Genomic DNA, 19,519 nt, shown 5'->3' on the forward strand with positions numbered 1-19,519 from the left:
ACAGCAACAAATACGACTGCACAACTGCTCTTGTGCTGCTGACAAACCCAAAGCAGCCCTGGGAAGTGTGCTGCATTTAATCATATGTATGCATTGCAACTCACCATGTATGCCTTCACACTGTTCCCAAGCAGCTGCTACCTTTTCTCTGTTGTTATCTGAATTTTACAAGAGGGTGCCAAATGCTCATTGTCTCAGGTCACGTTAACCAACAACCCATTCTTTCATTTCCTAATCTGAAACAGATCTCAAGGGATGACAGCATAGCTTTCACTCAGGTAAAGGAATACAACTTCTCTTGAATAATATTTCTTCCTTTAATTTCCATCTTAGTAACTCAGCATGTTTGTGTATTTTACTGATGGGAGCAACAACTCGGTCAACTTTGATGTTTGGCAGACTTTGTACCCACTAAGATTAATGGTGACACTCTCTATGACATTAATGTGAACAAAATCAGGCCGTGTAAGCGTACTCTGGTTTCTCCTACGAGGTGAAATACTCCTGCATTCCATTTTCTGCTCTGCACTTCTGTGAGTTGATAGCACACTTCCATGAGGAAGATATAAAGTCAGCAAAAGTTCAAATTGAAATAATAAGAAAATTAGAGAAAAGTCAGATAAAACCAGAGATCTTTTATTGCACAAAATAAATTATATAGAAACAATGCAACAAAACAACTCTTATTGTAGGCTGCACAACAGATGTCACAACATGGATATATTTATTGCTTTGAGAAAGGAGCGATTCAGTGCTAGTAAGCAGATTAGTTATACTTCTTGCTCATCTAGATTTTTCATAAAATTAATCCAACTGGGCTAGAGGCATCTTGCAGCACACACGCCATACCGAACTGTAATTTGTGGTCAGCAGTTATAAAGGTGCTGTGAACATTCTTGACATTAGCATGAAGCACTCAATTTAACATCGCTGGTACTGAACCTTATTGGTAGGTAGATCACTAGAAATATTACAGATAAATTATATTTAATACACAAGATTCCAAAAGGTCCATTTACACAGTTTGCACAAGCTACTGCTCTGAAATGCACCTTGTTAACACACGTGGAGATGCGTTTTCTAACAGGCACACGTCACTCTGCACCAAGAGGTGGAACTGCGGCTCCCTGCCAAGATAGAACTTAGCACCAACACTCCCTTTACCACAGTGCAGAACTGCTCACTACTGCTAACTCACTCACAGCCTTCTCTTTTTCCCCCATGACAACCACCCAGCTTCTAATGATTTTAGTGCAGACATAAAGAATATTCATTTGGTGATTCACCTGAGATGCTGACCCCCAGTGAATTCATATATAGCTTAATAAAAATGATAAAACAATATCCAAATGTTAAAAAACATTAGAAGCTAATCACTGACAGGTCATTGAGAAACATGCATGTTAACGAGATGGTGGCACGGCCAATGTTTGTTGTCTGAGTGAAATTCTCTGCTTATTTCAGAATTGGCAAGTATTTACTCAACTGAGTTTATAACACTGTATCTACCGCTAGTGCAGGCTATTAGATCTACAGTATTAGATGTCAAACAAGACACCAATGAAAGGAAACTCAGTGAGGAAGAGGGACCTCTGGGCCACACAGAATTTAAATAGATAAGGATGAAGTTTCAATGGTCCTTACAACATTACAAGACATTAATTATTCTGAATTCAAGAAAAATACCATTTGTACAAGTGCTCAGATACTTCAGTGATGCAGTCATACTCCATGTGTGTACCTGGCTTAGCTTCCTCCAGAGGAAAGTTACTAAACATGACTAATCTGGTCTGTTTTATTGTCTGGAGGAACTGTACTTCAAATGCCATCTGTAAATGCAAACATATTTACATATAAAACTTTGTAGGTTTTCCTAAAATGCAAATGAAATCCAAATACGCCCTAAAAACATCCATTAAACACAAACACCACAAAAAATTGTTAGCATTTTTACAATCATTATGAAGTAGTAATGATGTACGGCAGAATGAAGCTAATATCAAAGATGAACAGCACCACCAACCTAAGTTTTGCAGTCGGGTTTCTGATTGGAGAGAAAATGTAAAGGCATAGTCAGACATGCTGCATTCCATTAAGGTAAGAAATGCATTTAGCCCAGCTGTACTAACTATACAGCTTCACACAGGATAAACATTCCATAAATCAACAGAAAATGCATCTGAGCACAAAAAATAAAACATACATAAGTGATTCTCTAAGCAGCATTTTGTATTTTTTTTTTCTTCAAAACATTAACATAGACAGATATCGGACCGATTCAATATCTACAAGTGCTTTTCCTTTACAAAAATACATATATTTTTAATAGTAGGATAGACTGTCATTAACAATGACCTGTGTTTTTTTCACTTCAATTTGAATGATTTATAAGCTAAGTTTTACAACCACAAAAAGGTTTATTTGTAATATGATGTTACCACTTTTGACAAAAAGCTTTGAACATTTTATATTTTAAAACAAATTAGCAACATAACATCACAATATGTTCTATGAGCTCCTAAGTGCTGTGAGGGCTGTAACATTAAAAACTGATAGCTACTGATCAAATGCAAGGAAGCATTAGAACATTACTACTGCTCACCATAGGCTCCTTTCTTATCATAACTTGGATCACAGCTTATATAAGGACACTTAGTCCCCCATCCCAAAATAATTCCATTCAGACCAATGCGACTCAGCAGCCTGGAACATCCAACCATTCCGGCTCTGCATTAATTAAAAATGAGGAAAAAGGGGGGGGGGGGGGAAGTTTTTTTCCTCTCAACAGTTAGGTCTGCAGTAAGAGGAAAAAATGAGATGCTGCTTCATGCTTACTCTAATAAGTTTGTCTTTGAGGAAAAACAACTATCAGTACGTTTTTAGATCAGAATGTTTTAGAGCCAGCTAAATAATTAAATTGCTCTGTTACTTTCCAGTTTAGCTAATCGCTATCCTGGAAAAGAAAATGAAGATATTCAGATTACTTTATTCTGTCTTGCTCTGCACAAATAAAATAACTGACTTCTTGGCTAACCAAAGGTCTCACACCGAGTACAGCAATGCTGTTTGCTAAAAAAATATGTATAAAAATCTGTAAAACAACCTTAGTATCTTCTCATCATCCTCCATGTCTGTCCTTTCCACCCTCCAAAACACCACTGCACTACAGCCAGAAAATCCCAAAGTAGCCTGGTGAATATTTTGTGCTTTGGAAGGTTCACGGGACAGACAGCACACTGAAGTATTTTGTCAGTTCACAGGCCAGGTATAGCTGACACATCAGTAACACAAGCCTTCGCGCTTCTCTTTTCCAATGCTAGCTACACCCACAGAGCTGCTCATGCTGTGCCAGCTCAACCTGTGCGCTAACCCTGCTTGTGTTGGCTGCTTTGTGCTGTTCTGAGTCTGCTGGGCCTGTGGTGTGGGACATCCCCAGGCAGGGAGCTCCGCTCTGCTAGACCCAGGGCTAACCCTCAGCACTGCACTGCAGGAACATGGCACTGCCTCAATCATACCAGTATCTGGGTGGCTTACCTTTGGTGTTAAGTCCCTTGAAACTACTAGGCAATTGGATTATCCATAAAAATAGTTTATTTCTCCTTTTTTTTTTTTTTTTATTTTTTTTTTTTTTAATGAACAAACTAAGTATCTGAAGGCAAAGAATAATTTTGAATCAATCAGTACATTATATTTTTCAGAAGGAAGGGAGCACGTTTCACTTTACTGCATCAAAATTCATGAGACAACAGCAAGAATGCCTATTTACTCAATATGCTATAATACAAAACGTAATTTGAGGAGTAGAATACCATCAGAAAATACGTGCCTTGCACTTTGATAATAAACATCTTTATTACAACTTCATTTGTAGCACACATCTCAGTATGTCAACTAGCAGCAAAAATGAGTCACTGTTGCAGCACTTTATCATATAGCAATCACCTTCCACTCACTCTTATAAAGAATGCACAGTAACTGCTCCTGTCCATCTCACCCTGTTAACTGTCACATTAGTAACCCTGTCAGAAGTATTTGATAAAAATACATGTAAAATTCACTGCAAAGAAAAGTATGCGTAATAGTTTAGATGAACATGCAAATTCCAACCAGTGCTTCTCTTTGGTTAAAATTAATGTAACTGCAAAAGATTACACTTTCAGATGTATTTAATTCCAGAATATCTCATCCATCCTGAGCCTAGAAAAGCAGGTTCTGGTTCCCTACAAGTACAACAGGTAGCCAGGACCATCCCATCAGCCTACAAGGCTGTTCCATTCCACTGCCACATCCCACCACTGCACAGATCTACATCTCTTACCAGAGAATGGAACAACACCCTTACGCAGCTGCATTAGCAAGCCACCTGAATTCAGAAGATTTATGGCACATACCTGGGGTAGAAGGATCTCCATTAGAAATCCCTTACTAAATTGCCTGTTCTGGAACCTGTTGTTCTTACCTGATCCACAGGCAGCATAGTAGTGGGAAGAAAAACCTCAACAGGTAGATCTGCTCATGAAGAAAAAATGCTACCATTATAAGATAATCATTCGGGAACACTCCTACAAAAGGATGTTTCAACTGAGGTCTGAAGACCAGATTTCCCATGTGCCATAAAAGTGGTGGTAAGCGAGAAGGTGGAAGCTTTTCACTTTTCCTTTAGTGTGGATCAAAGCTCGTGTCTAGGAATCCATCCTGGAACATGCTCCAGTAGATGGCAATCCTTCCTCAAACGGGTATCTCTAGTTGTACACCACATGGAAGCATTACTTTATTCAGACTGGCTAAGAAGGGCTCAAAATGCAGAACTGTGAAAACCTCACTGAAATCCAGCAGACACTAACTTAATCCCAAAAGAAAACATGAATTTCTTTGGCATTAAGCACTAGCTTTCTAATGTCACGGTGGCACCTGATTCTACCTTGTTCTAAGAAGTGCAGTGTCACCTACTGCTTCTCAGAGCTAGGAAACAGATGCTCTGGAGCATTTCTGGACTTGACTAAAGCATGGCCATAAACTTGCTGTCCTAGCAGTCAGCAGCTTGGTACCTGTACTGCAAAAGGAAGACTCTGTCACACAGTCTAGGATTGTTTTGCTTTGCTTTCAACTGCAAACTCTTTCACAAGAAAGTCCCAGGTTTATATGAAAATCTCTATCCTGTTCAGTCTTATCTATTAAAGGATTCTTACACGGGAAGACCAAAAGACTTGCAGAATGCAACTGTGAAAGGACATTCCACATGTTCTTCATTAGGGGCTGTACCTACATGAATGTCCCTCTGCAAGGACAGATGAATTACCATATTATTCTTCTGCAACTATTCACTTCCTGGAACATATTTAATTCTTACCTCTTCTAAGCAAATATAGACAAGAATGATTATAGTATGTATTTGACCGGTAACTGATGTAGCCCCTCAGCCTGCTTGTTTTGCTATGTAAGACTGGTTTTGAACAATTACCTGCTCTGCAAAATTTCTACCAGACATAGTACCTGGCAGAGCTGGAGGCTATTCCTTCTGCTGCAAACAAAAGGAACAACACAATTCAGAGACTGGTTCAGTGAAAAGACTATAAACACTGGTACATTTTGTTATTTCAGAAAGCAGCAGAGAAGGAAAAATTCTTTTCTTCTCTAACAAAGTCATGCCTAACAATTGCACACAGAAGGGAAGAGATGAAAACTCTGGACCATTGCTCTGTCTTCAGTGGAGAAGAGTCTAGCTTACACCTAAAGGGAATGAGTTCATTCTCTTTCCACCTATAGATATACTGGAAATGCTTTTGATAACTGCAGAAGAGAAAAGTAGAATCAAATCTTGGGAGCCTAGGAGAAAAAAAAGGTTCAGAAATCAAGGTCACCTCATAGAGAAAATGAAGTAATTTCAATATGAAAGTATTCTTTTCACATAGTTTCTACTGAGATAGACAATCAGAAATGGAAAAAAAAAATAGCATGTATTTTTCTGCTTTTTTCACGTGAGGGAAGATTTCTCAATACAGAGCGGTCATGAAATATTTTTGATGAAGATATTAAGATCATTGATAAGATAGAGAAGCAAAGATTACCCTGCCAAATACAAATATTGGGTTTAAAAGATATTCTGCGTTAATAATCAGGCACTTTATATAATATTTTCAGTAAAGTCAAAATATCACTTTAGAACTCAACTTTGCATAATAGCTGCAAGCCAGCTAAATATGCACAACACTCATTGCATACTGCTAGGACCCAAATCCCAGAAGCACTTGTAAGCAGTTAACTACTGTAGTGATGAGTCACTTAAGAATATTATAGCGATCTTACTTGGCATTTCATCCAAACAAATGTCTTTTATAGCACTAGGCTCTCAAGTACATGCAATGTAGTAATACATGATGGAAGATGCATTTCTTGATTACTGAACTCCCTACTGTTGGAGATTTTATAGGACCTCACCTGTAAATTCTAGCTTGCAGTTTGTTGCTGGACAAACTCAGCATACATCAATGTCCAATGAAAATTTGCTTAAAACTGTCATTAATAAGTTTTCCCAGAGTGAAAGGAGATAAAATTTTTCACTTTCAGGAAAATAAAGCACCAAATGTGCTAAGTATGAGATAGCAAGGTTATGCAGTAGTGTGGATTTTTATTTATTTACTTATTTTCAGCAAGTGTGACTGTATAAATTAATCTGCTCAGTGATGGAATATGGTTTAGTTTTAATGGAATGCTTCATACTTATTCCACTTACTCCATCATTGGCACATAGGAATCTGTATGTGCAATCTTGTGGACCTACGCTGTTCAGTTATCTTTAATTGGCACAAAGGAATCAAATATGCCTAGATGTAGATACATGGCACACATACTATAGAGAAGAGAAAAAATTCCTGTAAGAAAGGCAAATCCTGTGTTATACAAGCTGTCCAGTTAAGATATGTATTTACTGGTACTTTGCTGCTACGAAAACTATTAAACTAGAGCAGCACTCAGGAGCTTTGCCATCAACTCAGAAATGCATTAATTGTAGGTAGCTGCCTAGATTATACACATTTAAAAGCATTTAAAGGCATAATTCTCAGCTGGGAACATTGAATCAGGTATGATCAGGTATGTCTGTAATTTCCATGCTTAAAATGAAGATTTGCCTTCTGTAACCTAGCTTGAAGTTTCATCCAAAAAATACCACGAATCACCAGTATCTAATTCCAATCAACACAACCTCACAGCCCTCTGAACTGTGACTACAGAAAGTCATCAGACTGTCAAATCTTCTGTTGGGGTGTCATTTGAAAGCCACAATGAAGTAGCCTTAAATTTCAAGGGTCCCGTTAGCTGGATGCAAACTTCTGTGTAAGGTAACCAATATTGGATAAAAATTAATGTGCCTAATTCCCCCCAAATCTGTTCAAATTCATCAAACCAGCAAAAGCTGAGAAAAAAGGGGTCCCCCAAATCAAGCAGAAGTTATGCATAAGAGTCCTACTGCTAGCTTTGTGATGAAATGAAACATTTTATGTTAAGTGAATCTACAGTGAAAATTCTGGTATAAAAACACATGAAATATATAAAAATTCTAAGGTGTCATTTGCATGTGCATGTCAATATTTACAAATTATTTCTACCATACAAAACAATTGTATATAACAAAGATAGCAATGACTTGCACTTAGAATGAATGCTCTGATCTGATAAGCTGCTCCACGCACACAGATGAGCAGGGCCCTCCCAACATGGAGTGTGGGGCTGTTTTGGCAAAGCAGCACGTCACAGCTCAGGTGGGCAAAAAGATGACTGCTTCCTGCAGCCCGCAGGTGCACCTGTTCCCATTACAGCATGGGCAAAAGAAAGCCTATGCCAGTCGGCACGTTATGCCTGTAGAACGGAGCAGCAGCTTCCTTAACATTTTGCTTCCCCAGGCTCACTGGCATCTGCACAATATGTGCAACCTTGACCTGCAATGGCAGGTTTCCTAAACAGACTGCTACTGACAGCATTGCTATTTCATCATGTTGTACGGGCTTCGGAGTGCATTGGTGGGACTTAACCCAGCAATATAAGGATTCTTCAAGTCATCAATGTTAGAAGTCCTGCAAGTATTAAAGGGGCCAGATTTAATACACAACATGCGTGTTTCTCCTACAGAAACATAATGTATGCAAATACACATTTACAAAGAAGTTACAGCCTTGTTTCCACCTTTTATACTTGATCCCATGGTAGTCAAGACGGAATTTTCACTTTGTCCTACCCAAGTTCGATTAGAGTAGTTTCTGAAACGCAAGTTTGGTTCCTTTCTGATGTATGCAGAAGGTCTAAGGACACAAATAGCTATCTACAATACTAGAGGGTGTGCACTGAAAATAATTATGTGACGGTACTGAACTACAGTTATCTCCACAGCTTTTGAAGTAAAAAACTCATTTGACTTGTAAGCAGAGCAAGACAACGGAAGACTACAGAAAACATGCGCATTACTATGCTCCCTGCAACACTACCAGAAACCTCAATAAACATTCTATACAAGAACCATGACGCTTGCAGTACCTAAGGCAACAATCACTCTTTTATCCAGCACTACCAGGTCTCAGGGAAAAAAAACAAAATGACCCAAAGAACTATTTTGGTCAGACTGCTTATCTTCAGTATTGCATTGCCTCTAATTTTATGGATATAATTGTATGATGAGGCTTCAACTAGTGAAACATTTCCACCATGAATTCTACACTCCAGATACTCTCAAGAGAGATGTATAGCATAACTAAAGCTATATGTTATTTTTTTAAGCTTATTATATACCTTTACCAAATCTTAAAAGTAAGTGCTTACCACAAAATGCAGTAACTACACGTAGATTCTGCATTGACTGTAACCTCACAATGAAATTTATCTCACAGACAGATTATTTTAACTTCATTTCTATAAAAGTTTTATTAGAAGAAATGTTATCTGACTAGAAGCCATTTTCCAAAGAAAAGCCATATCCCAAATTCCAACCTTTAGGGTAGCCATAAAAAAAAAAGTGCAATCACAAAGGCTGCAATGCTTTTAAGCAATACTGGTAGAATCTATTTAGACAATTTAAAATTCCTTTTTTGAATTATCACGTTCAACACTCTTGTTAAGGGTACACTGCAAAAGGGCCATTGCACACTCATGAGTGAGCTATACCTGGACCCATAAGAAGCTTATCAAGAAAAAGGTAGTGGCCCAACCACCACTTCTCTAAATATATTTTCTATACAAAATATTTTCAAGGTATAATCCTTAGCTATTTGTACAGTACTCTATGATTTAAACAACAATATTCAGTAAAATAGTAAGCGTGTGAAACTGCAACACCACATGGAATGAGAGCTCTGCCATTTTGCTAGTGTGATCAGTACGAGGACCAGAAGAATTTTTTAACACGCAAGCAAAAATATTCCAGAGTTTTTGAATCTTGTCTGTACACTTCATGATTTTGGTTATGACTTGCAGCACACTTGTAAAATTCACAAATATCTTATGCACATTTCAGTAGCAGAATGGCACTTGGCTTACTCTAATAGAAACAACAAAGATGCAGTCAACAATTTTAAGAAAGACAATGTCCTTATTTGCATGCTGAAAATCTGGTTGTGTCCCCCTAATCCAGGCACATCCATTCATTGTGCAATCTGTCGATGGGTAAACAAATAGTGCAGGGTTCATCACAATGGGATTTGGCCCTTTGGTCTAACCGAAGTCAATTCTAGGTCGATACTGAAGTACCATAGGGTAAGACTATAAACAAAAGCAAGAGAAAAACAACAACAAAGACAAGAATAACATGAAGATATGATTCATTAAAAATACAAAGGAAATGCTATTAAAGTTTACCTTAAGAGCAATAAGAGCTTAGTCCTCAAACACATACATAGAACTATTTAAAATATAAATAAAATGATTGCAACACACAGTTCAACAATTCCACTGCTATACTTCAAAGCTGTATCTTATTTCTAAGTCAGCTATAATTATTTGTTACGAACATCAAATTCTTATATCTGACTTACATATTTAGTGACTTTTATGTTTTATGACAAACATGTTGGATTACTCAAACAACTTTTATTGGTGTTGCTATGACTGAGAATAAGCAATTTTTAACTTTTATGCTATGTAAAATAAGGTCCATTTACAGATGATGTAGTTTGATTTTTAAACGTGCAGAGATTCCCATAGGTGTGGCAGTAGTTAGAACTAGTTAAATGGGAGTTAGGTTCCTTCAGTATTAAATAATAAAGAAAGAAAGAATCAGATAAAACTGCTGTCAACTAACGTACTGAAAAATGAAGGCTAATGTTTTCCCCTCCCTAAAATCCAAACTCCTCAACTTCATAATTATTGATAAATATTCAATAGTTTTTTTTTTGTTTTTGTTTTTGTTATTTTGGGGGGGAGGGAGTCGGGGGGGGGGGGGGGGGGGGGTGGGAAATTAAAAAAAAAAAAAAGCAAATAATCTAATGGAATCCCTGAATTGGCCACAGCTGTTATGGTATGGAAGGTAACAGAGGGTTTCCAGAACGTACTGTGGAATATCTGAGCTCCTGTTACCAGAAGTTCTGATAACATCTCATTGAATAACATCTCATGGAAACTGGATGGGCCTCCACCACAGAGCATGGCTAATTTAAGCCTTGATTATTCCCAATTTGGAAAAAAATCAATAAAAAAGTGCATCTTTCAAATGCTAGACAGATGAACTTCAGGTGCCAAGAAAGAAAGAGATCACTGCAGAGACCTTCACAGCTTAACAGAATTTTTGTGTTAGGGTAGAAATGATCAGCAGAACTAAAAGTGACCATAGCTACTGGTGATTTACAAACTGGAGTGCAGACAAATCAAAACATAAAAACAGAGGTATTTGACAGCAGCAAGAGCATTTAGGAAGAGAAGAAAGGGAGCACCATGTGTAGTCTGCTTGAGCAATTAACAAATGTATTTGGAGACCACATGACTTGGTCCCTGATTTTTTCCACACAGGACAAGACTATATCATTTAAATACTATTTCACTTGTTCCTTTTTCAGAACAAATATTTTGATTCTATAAATTGTTATCTAAAAGCACTCAGTTCTATCTGGAAGTCCATACAGGCAGAGACAAAGCAGTTGCCTCACTGAAGAATGCACCATACAAACCAGAATGGCTACATGTTTTTGCAAGACTGAATGCTACTTTGAACAACTACAAACCAACTGTACAGACAAAAATGAAATAGGTTGGAGTGATTCTAATTACTCAAGTAATGACTGTAAATCAGATCACTCCCATCCCTAGTGAGAGCAACCCTCAATCATTAATTTTTTTGCTGAAGAAAAAATATTACTTCAGACTTTCAAAGTAATTTTTAGAAGGAAGCTCAATTGAAAATTATCAATGAGCAAACCAAAATACTGTTCACTGTCCCTAGAGGTGCTAAAGAAATGCGCAGATGTGGTACTGAGGGACATGGTTTAGTGGGCTTGTTGGACTAGAGGTCTTTTCCAACCTTAATGATTTTTTGATATATACTGAAAAAGATTCCCAAACTGATGAATGACATTTAGGAATCAGCTTCAATTTGCAATTTCTCTTCTTGTTTAAAAATAAAACACAAACTGTAATAAATATACAAAACCACCAATACAGCCTCTTCTGTTTCACTCCCTTCAGTTTTGGTCTTTTGTCAGTGGTTGCCCAACACTACTTATTAGAAAGATGAGATAGGAAGGTAGATAACCTTTCCAGACTGATGCAGATATCAGCCTAAAGAATGAAACAAGATAACTGGCCTAGCTGAAAATGAAAGAAGTCTTATATTTTACACCTACAAAACCTGTAATCTGAAAAGGTTCTATTAATTTATTTAAGCTTTCTCTGAATGAATGAAAATACTCAAGTCTTGCTCGTGGTATTTTTGCACTTTGTAGTGAGGTAAAAATACCAGTTTGGATTATAACTGCAGTGTTTACAGGACCTTACCGACTGCAATATGTACAGTCGTGAGTGCCTCTTACCTGATAAAAAGTGCCATCCTGTGAGTAGACTTGCGAAGATGAGCAGTTCTGACACCGAAACTGCGAAGGAGACGATTTACTGATCAGATAAGAGGCATCCACAGCTGGACATAGACATTTATCTTTCCTTTTTTAAAAACTCCGTTGTAAAGTTTAAAATTTACTTGTTTAAAACAAGAAAGACTTCTCTAATGAATAAATGGATGTTCCACTTCACTACTCTACCTCTTGTAAGGTCCACAGATGTGCCAGTAAAGGCTGGTGGCGAATAGTACCAAAGACAAAAATAAAGGATTTACTTGATCTTAATCCAAAGGAAGAGAATTAATTTGCACTGCAACTAATGTTTTTTAAAAGATCCAAAACAGTGACAGAAAACAAAATTAGAGAAGCCCAGATGTTAGTGGATTTATCACCAACACAATACAATTTCTGCAAGTTTTAGTCTGTCATCTCTGACTTCAGGAGAACTACTCAAAAGCTACAGAAAAGAAAAGATGAACACATAGCTGACTGTACCATGTGTATACACAGAACTTACAAATCTAAGCAAGAGCTGTCAACTCTTCTACTCATTCAAGGTTAAAATGATAACTCTGAGATTTTAAAAAACTTTTAACCAGTGTCCCTTTTGTCAAGATGACAGTTACTGCTGCTTACAAACCACCGTAAGGACCAAAGGTCCATTTGTAGGCAGGGGTTGCAGGATTAAATTTTATGAAAAGAATTCCTTTATCACTCAAGTTGTTGCCTCAAAATTTCCTACAAGTAGAGCCAATGCTAATAAAGATAAAATGGCATGGCAAACAGACACTGCTGCTTTCAAGGTACTCACTGGTGCAACACGAGGTTTCAGTAACCATCAAATTCCAGTGTGATACTACTGTCAAATTTAACTTAATCCTGTGCTTAATCCTGTCTTCTCTGTCCATTTCCCACTGCATTTTATTAATGAATTAATAAATTCTGTTAGCTGCTTAAACTTATCACTCCTCTAATATAACCTTCACTGGTAGTGGCAGGCAACAAACTTGCTCATAGCATCAAGCAATAAGAAGCAAAGAGCAAACGACAGGCAGATGTAAACAAATGGATACATTTAGAAAACAAGAGAAGAAACAGAGATATGAGTCCTAACAAAAACTACTAGATATACATGACAACATAAGGGCTACGAAATTAAACAAAAGCATACCTGAAAGAAAAGTCTTCAAGTAAGTGAAATACTGCAGTTCTAAAATGTTTGCACACAATAAGGAAAAGCCATGTAGCTGGATTACCTGGTTGTTAGTCCTTGTTATATAGCACAGCTAAAAAACATGGTGTAGTACTCACTGAAACAACCATAAGCCAATCAGATTGCTTCAATAACTTGCCAGAGTTACAGTTTATTACTGACTGAATGAAACAGATTCTAAATAAAGAACTGCTGGATGCAGGTTCATAAATATTGTGATGTAAAATGTCACTAAAAGGAAACTTGCAGCAAATGAGTGAAGTGTGCAGGTTTTCAGACAGCTTACTTAAAATTCTGAGCAGACCTTTCATGCAAACTTTGTATGCCTTTCAGCTTTAAGCCTCAGAATCTACACAATACACTTGCTGCAGGGTTTCCACTCATTAGATTCTTTTTCACTTAAGAAATCCAAAAAACATGCAAAACACATTTTAAGGACGCGTCTTTTTGAAGGGTCACAAAAGCTATCTTGTACAAATCTGTGAAAGCATATAATAAATATCCCCAAACATCACTCAGTAATAATAGAACAGCATTTACATTTTCGCCTCTTAGTCTCCATCTTGTCATATAGATGAATTCCATAGTGTGATCCTTTCCCATGATTTCTCCGTTGCATAGTACATCCAGCTTAAAATACAAAAGAACAAATGGTAAGACAGACTGATGTAAAAATTAATAACTAAATGAACTCTTAAGAGCATCTCTGAGAACTAACTCTGGAACTTCTCTTATTATAAATAGTTTAATAAATAGAACATATTGACAATGGGCTATTTCATATAGTAGTGTGTCAATTTATTTTTTTGCTTCTTTGTTTTTCAGTGAAGTTTTGGTCAGGAAGAAAACGTACTAAACTAAGTAGGAAATTATCAGTAGACAAAACTTGTCCATATTTACCAACACTACACGATGTTTCTGTAAACAAGTTGAAATTCTCAGCTTTAAAAATAAATTATGAATTAACTTTAAATGATTTAGTTGAAAAATAACTCTAATTACAAGGAAGATGCACGTATACAGACATGTTTCTTTATTATCTGGAAGGACTAGAGGCATAAGAAAAAACAAGTACTTCTCTTACTGTGAAAGGTATTACAGTATCCACTGAAAATCTATTTCTATTCTTTCATTACAATAGCCATAATGCTTTCCTACTTCCAAGAAGAGAAAAACATCAAAAACTTGTAAGTAAGCAGGCACCACATAATGCATGACCTTAAGATGTCAGAGATTGATTAAATCAATGTAAAACAAAGTGGCTGGCTGGAACACGATAATACACCTCTGCAATAACCTGTGCACCTGATCTTACTCATCCCTACCCCTGACCGAAGCTGGGATGCTGCTATTCATTAAAGGAAGCCTAATGTGTGGAAGCACTGAGTTCTGTATGAGAATTGGCTGAAGTCAAAACTCCTGTATCCCTGAGAAGAAGGAAAGCTGCTGCAGGAGTTTCAGGCTCCCTGTCTCAACTCTACATCACAACTTCTACCACATCAGGAAGTCCCCCCAGAAAACAGTTCTGGCCAAAATCAAATCACTCACAGAGAAAAGACACATCTCTTCCTCTATTAAATTCTAGAAATGGTATATTAATAAAAAATAAAAAAAGCATCTTCCTTTCAAAAAATTCAAATACTATTTTGTCACTTCTTCCTAAGGACTGAATTCTTATTACAACTGTATGAGATGCACCATTAGCAATTTCTAGTCATTATGATAAAAAAGGACTCCGCACTTAATGGCAGAAAATACACCTTAGAATATTGAAGAACACTTAGTGTAAACTCATGGGTACATATGGCTCAGTTTCAAAAAAATACCACTTTGCAATGAGATAAAAGCAAAAGCAATGCTCTTCCAAACGTACCTCATAAGAACTTGGAAGCTTTAATTTTAAGCTGAGAAACTTTTTGATAGTTCCCACGGTCACTCGAGTAGAGCAGCGGATAAATTTCTTCATTAAACCCTAAAGTGACAACAGAAGAGAAAAACATGTTAGAAATTACAGAACCATGCCTTCTCATTTTTCATTAAAAAGCATGTAAGCATTTTCCAGTCCAAGGACAGCTGTAAGAAATCTTCTTTGCAATCAGTAACCATTTTTACTACTCTCTCTTCTAACTCATACTAGCACTGTAACTTCATTCCTGTTCACTTCTTTACAAGATTTGGATTCCAGCCATTCAGCACACAACATACATGAGAAGTAGTTTCATGATGACATGTTAAGACAACTATCCGGAAAGTGTGAAACATCTCTCTCACAACTAACTTTTAAAGCAACTCCCTGTTATGCCATAATGTGCTCTATAAAGTGGTTACATACCACTGAGGATGGAAGATATCAGAGCTAAAAAAAAATAAAATAGAATTAAATAAAATCCACAATAGCCAATAGATAATGCTATGAAATCCTTTTAAAATTCCAAGATGCACTGAAATGCCTCAAACGAAAGAGACTAACTAAAGGATGGAATTAAAACAGGTCAGTGTTGTCCCACTAAAATGCATTGCTATAGAATGATTTAGCTCCAACAACAATAACACCACAGATTACCATTACTACTCACTTTTACTACATTGTCTCCTGACTGCCCATTGTTACGTAAACAGTCGAGGCAGATAGCAATCTGCGGGTCACTCCTGTGATAGTCTTTATCCTCTTCATTTTCATCGCACTCCTCATCAACTTTGGGTTTGTCAGTTTGGGGGCTTTCTTCTGTAGAACATGAAGAATTGTTTCACATGAAGTGTTAAACAATTAAAAGTCACAGTACCAACAAACACTTATTTGAAGTAATACTTAATATTCAAGAGCATACTTTCCTTCAATTTAACTCTGCAGTTTTAATTTTGTGTATTCTTAAGTTGATCAATTACAACCTATGAAAACGAAGTTTAACTACTAATATTTTGAAGTAAAATGCACAACAGATTCCTATGTGACAGGAAATGCTGCGCCCCAAAAGTTAAACCTGTGTACTGTTGTTTGCGTCCACTGATTTTTAAAAGCTGCAACCGTGAACGTATCAAATGCAAACCCACTGTATGGTGTGGCAGTTCACCTAGAAAACACTGCTTGTAAATGTACCGTGGAACAACTAATCTCAGCACCTGCAACGTGCATAATTAACACATATTAACTGTCTGCTGTAATAACAGCAGAGACAAGTTCCTGAAACGTTACTGTGAAGTAAAGCAAGGAAGCCTCTCAAAAGATATTTTAACAGCCCACATCATGTAGGCTACAGTATCAAAACCCTGAAGTAAAATCAAAGGGGCTTCAAAAACAGTTAAATGTCCTCCTTGCTTGTCAGCTCAATAAGTGCTCAAAGTTCACGGGTGAACTACCAAAAAAAAATTAAAAAGAACAAAAAAAGAAAAAGCATTTTGGAATCTACATAAAACCATTGTTTAGAATGTGAGAAAATTGTTTTACTACTTGTCGTAACTAATTCTTGACAACCTCCTACTTAACAGCTGGTCAAACTCAGTAACATAAAATATTCTGTGAAAAAGGCTCAAGCAGTTCTATGTTTTACTCTCTGTAATATGAAGAAAATTAAGAATTCAAGTGGAAAATTACATGAATGATGTCTGTGAATGCTTAGGGAAAAATCAAACAAAAATAATGGTAGAAGAGCTAGTGCTGTAAATCAACTGGTTAAAAGGTGAGCAGAAGTAAAGGAAAGTCCAGATGACACTTAGAAAGATTTTTAAGAATTTGCATGTTATCTTTGAATTTATAACAATTAAGCACATGCACAAACATTTGAATCAGGGCTTAATGAGGAGCTGGGACATCACCAAACATACATGTGAGGGAGGGAAAAAAATACAAAATAAGTCATCACCTTGCCCATTTTCTTGAGGTTTATTTTTCTTCCAAAACTCAATCTCTCGCTGCAGCTCCTCTAGAAAACAGTAATATGAATTTGTAAATCAGAACTACAGACACAGCATTAGAAACAGTCAGATTCCCTCCGCCAACCCAAGCAAGTACCCAAAACCGAATCAGAAACTTACGCTCTCGAAGTCCAGGCACCAGCTTAAATATAATTTCCTCTAAGGTGTTATCCAGCCTTTCAAGGGGAGAAAATATATTTCACTTTAAGTAGAAACTTGCATTTAAAATATTTTTAGCCTTTAAACAATAAATACATTTTTAACAGAAAAATGAATTGCATATTTCTGGTAAATAATATATCATGGAAAAACAGCTGATTTTAGCTTGAGAGGAAAACATGCATTAAAGATTAACTCAATTACTGCTCAAATGGATTTCTTCTAGAAATTACCAAGAAATTCACTTTCTAACAGATAAAAGTAAAGGAAAGGGGAAAAACATGCCAGCAAGTTTTTGTTGTTTTTGTGTTACACTGAACCAATTATGCTGTCAAAGAGAAAAAAATTGGAAAAGTAGTACCAAATCTTAAAGACCGAGTAATGCATAACAAGCATGGAAACTATAGGCCCCATTATCGTATTGATAATAATAATAATAATAGACATTCCTTGTAATATATTTAATGAAAGTTGAACATATTCCCTACTCACGATAACACATACAAACCAATCTGAGCAGGATAAAGAAGCCCACACAGCATCCACTCTGTTCTGGCTAGAAACCACAGTACAGTAACTTCATTTGGTACATTTTTAATTGCCCTGATTTGTCTTCTCAGTAACAATATATATCTGTACCTCTCTCTCTATATTCTTATATTCATGTATGTACATACACGTATGTGTACATATCATTAATAATACGCTCTAGATCTGCTGTGAAGCACATGACAATTCTCCACCTCCTGTCTGCTAAAGTGGCAAAGAAAGAAGATGACCTGAAGGTTTTACAGCTGAGGATCACTAAGAAGCATTTTAGTAGATAGCAATTCACTTCTTAGAATAAATACACTAGCGTTCCAGCTTCTCTTCTTTGCATTATTTGCATTTGCAATTGAAACTAACCATAAATGATTGGAATAAACCTAGGAAATTATAAAAATATTCTCAATTTCAGGAGCATCCAACCGTGTTCCTATCTTCCAAGCCTATGAGGAGTCAAAAAGAGATTTCCAAAATGAAATTACTTGACCTAACTCAGAAGTTGCTCAGTCATTTAGTATGATACTTCCTGCTGAGGCCAAACTGAGAACTGTTTATGTTTTAGACGCCTCTTCGCACCCCCACAACTTCCAACCATCAAAACAGGCTGTCTGGCAAGAAGAATCAAGCATTTATGCTAGCTTTGAATAGTTCCCGTCTCTCCCACCTTCTATAATACTGAATAAGTTTTATGAACAAAGTTACTCTCTGATAACTGTTAATTATCTGAAGTGAAGCAAATGAAGGCATCAGTCAGGAAAATTTGCTAAGAAAGCATGCCTTTATAGTACAACCAGCCCAAACACTACTGAACATCAATAACACAGAATTCTTTTAAATTTGCAAGGTGAATCCCAGAAATTAATACTCTTCCTGTATTTTCAGTTTGGAGTTCAACGTTGAATTTCAGACTCAGCCTTTTAGTTTCAACAGTGTTTCAGTACTGTCAACTGAAAGATACATCTAAATAACTCAGACAGCTATGAAGTTATTCAAAATTGAGTTTATAAAAGAGTTTATAAAGTATATCTCAGAGATCTCAGATAAAAATACTACTAGGGTATTCAGAGTCATTTCTCAGAAACTTGCTGCATTCCTTAGCAATGATGGGGCTGGTCTGTAAGTCAAAGTATAACGTGTGTATAAAGTTACACAGGCATCATCCGAAGAAGATAACGTCATCACCCTACTCATGTGCTCTTCCAATTACTAGTTTATCAGATGCTTAGACCTGTTTCATAAAAGGCTACCAGCAAACAAGAGTTACATGCAGTTTGCTGGCAAATGGATCCAGTTACTCTAGCAGTTTCAGGAAATAATTGCAAAGAAAATAGGTCTTCCCTCATTTCTGGCTTATGAGCTTAACTTATCTTACCCTTCTAGCCCTTCCTGTTTAAAGCATGAGACTAAACACCTACTAGATATTTTCTAAAATATCTTTTCATCTCACCTGTAATAGTCCTGTCAGAATAAAAGATGTACTCCTAGAACATTTCTGTTTCCAGTGTATTAGCAGCCTTATAAACTCTGTACAGCATCTCCTGTTACTGCAAAGTGCTCCTGATGCTGATAGGAGATTTGAAAATTAGAAAAATACTCACGGTAAACATCTACAGAAACCCTTTTAGCCCTACCTCTCCAAAAACATTTGGTTGACAAAGAC

General features: G+C 36.7%; 1 protein-coding gene across 10 annotated transcripts in view; it reads right to left on the minus strand.

Moving 5' to 3' along the window:
- Nucleotides 1–615: 615 nt before the first annotated feature.
- Nucleotides 616–19,519, minus strand: part of PCGF5 (polycomb group ring finger 5) — a 56,960-nt gene continuing 38,056 nt past the window's right edge. For 3 of the 10 annotated variants that reach the window (XM_015866873.2, XM_015866874.2, XM_015866872.2), the window contains 7 exons: nucleotides 17,275–17,330; nucleotides 17,103–17,162; nucleotides 15,819–15,967; nucleotides 15,116–15,214; nucleotides 13,783–13,872; nucleotides 12,006–12,065; nucleotides 616–1,829 (listed from right to left, as the gene is read on the minus strand). In XM_015866873.2, coding sequence (XP_015722359.1) covers nucleotides 1,674–1,829; nucleotides 12,006–12,065; nucleotides 13,783–13,872; nucleotides 15,116–15,214; nucleotides 15,819–15,967; nucleotides 17,103–17,162; nucleotides 17,275–17,330 — 670 coding nt within the window. In that variant the 3' untranslated portion in view covers nucleotides 616–1,673. Of the gene's footprint in view, nucleotides 1,830–3,573; nucleotides 9,748–12,005; nucleotides 12,066–13,782; nucleotides 13,873–15,115; nucleotides 15,215–15,818; nucleotides 15,968–17,102; nucleotides 17,163–17,274; nucleotides 17,331–19,519 lie in introns of those variants that run through there. The other 7 variants (XM_085555100.1, XM_015866877.2, XM_085555098.1 and 4 more) reach the window with 4 other exon arrangements.

This window comes from Coturnix japonica, chromosome 8, assembly GCF_054131305.1.
Source record: "Coturnix japonica strain WE chromosome 8, WE-NBRP24, whole genome shotgun sequence".
Classification (NCBI taxonomy): Eukaryota; Metazoa; Chordata; class Aves; order Galliformes; family Phasianidae; genus Coturnix; species Coturnix japonica.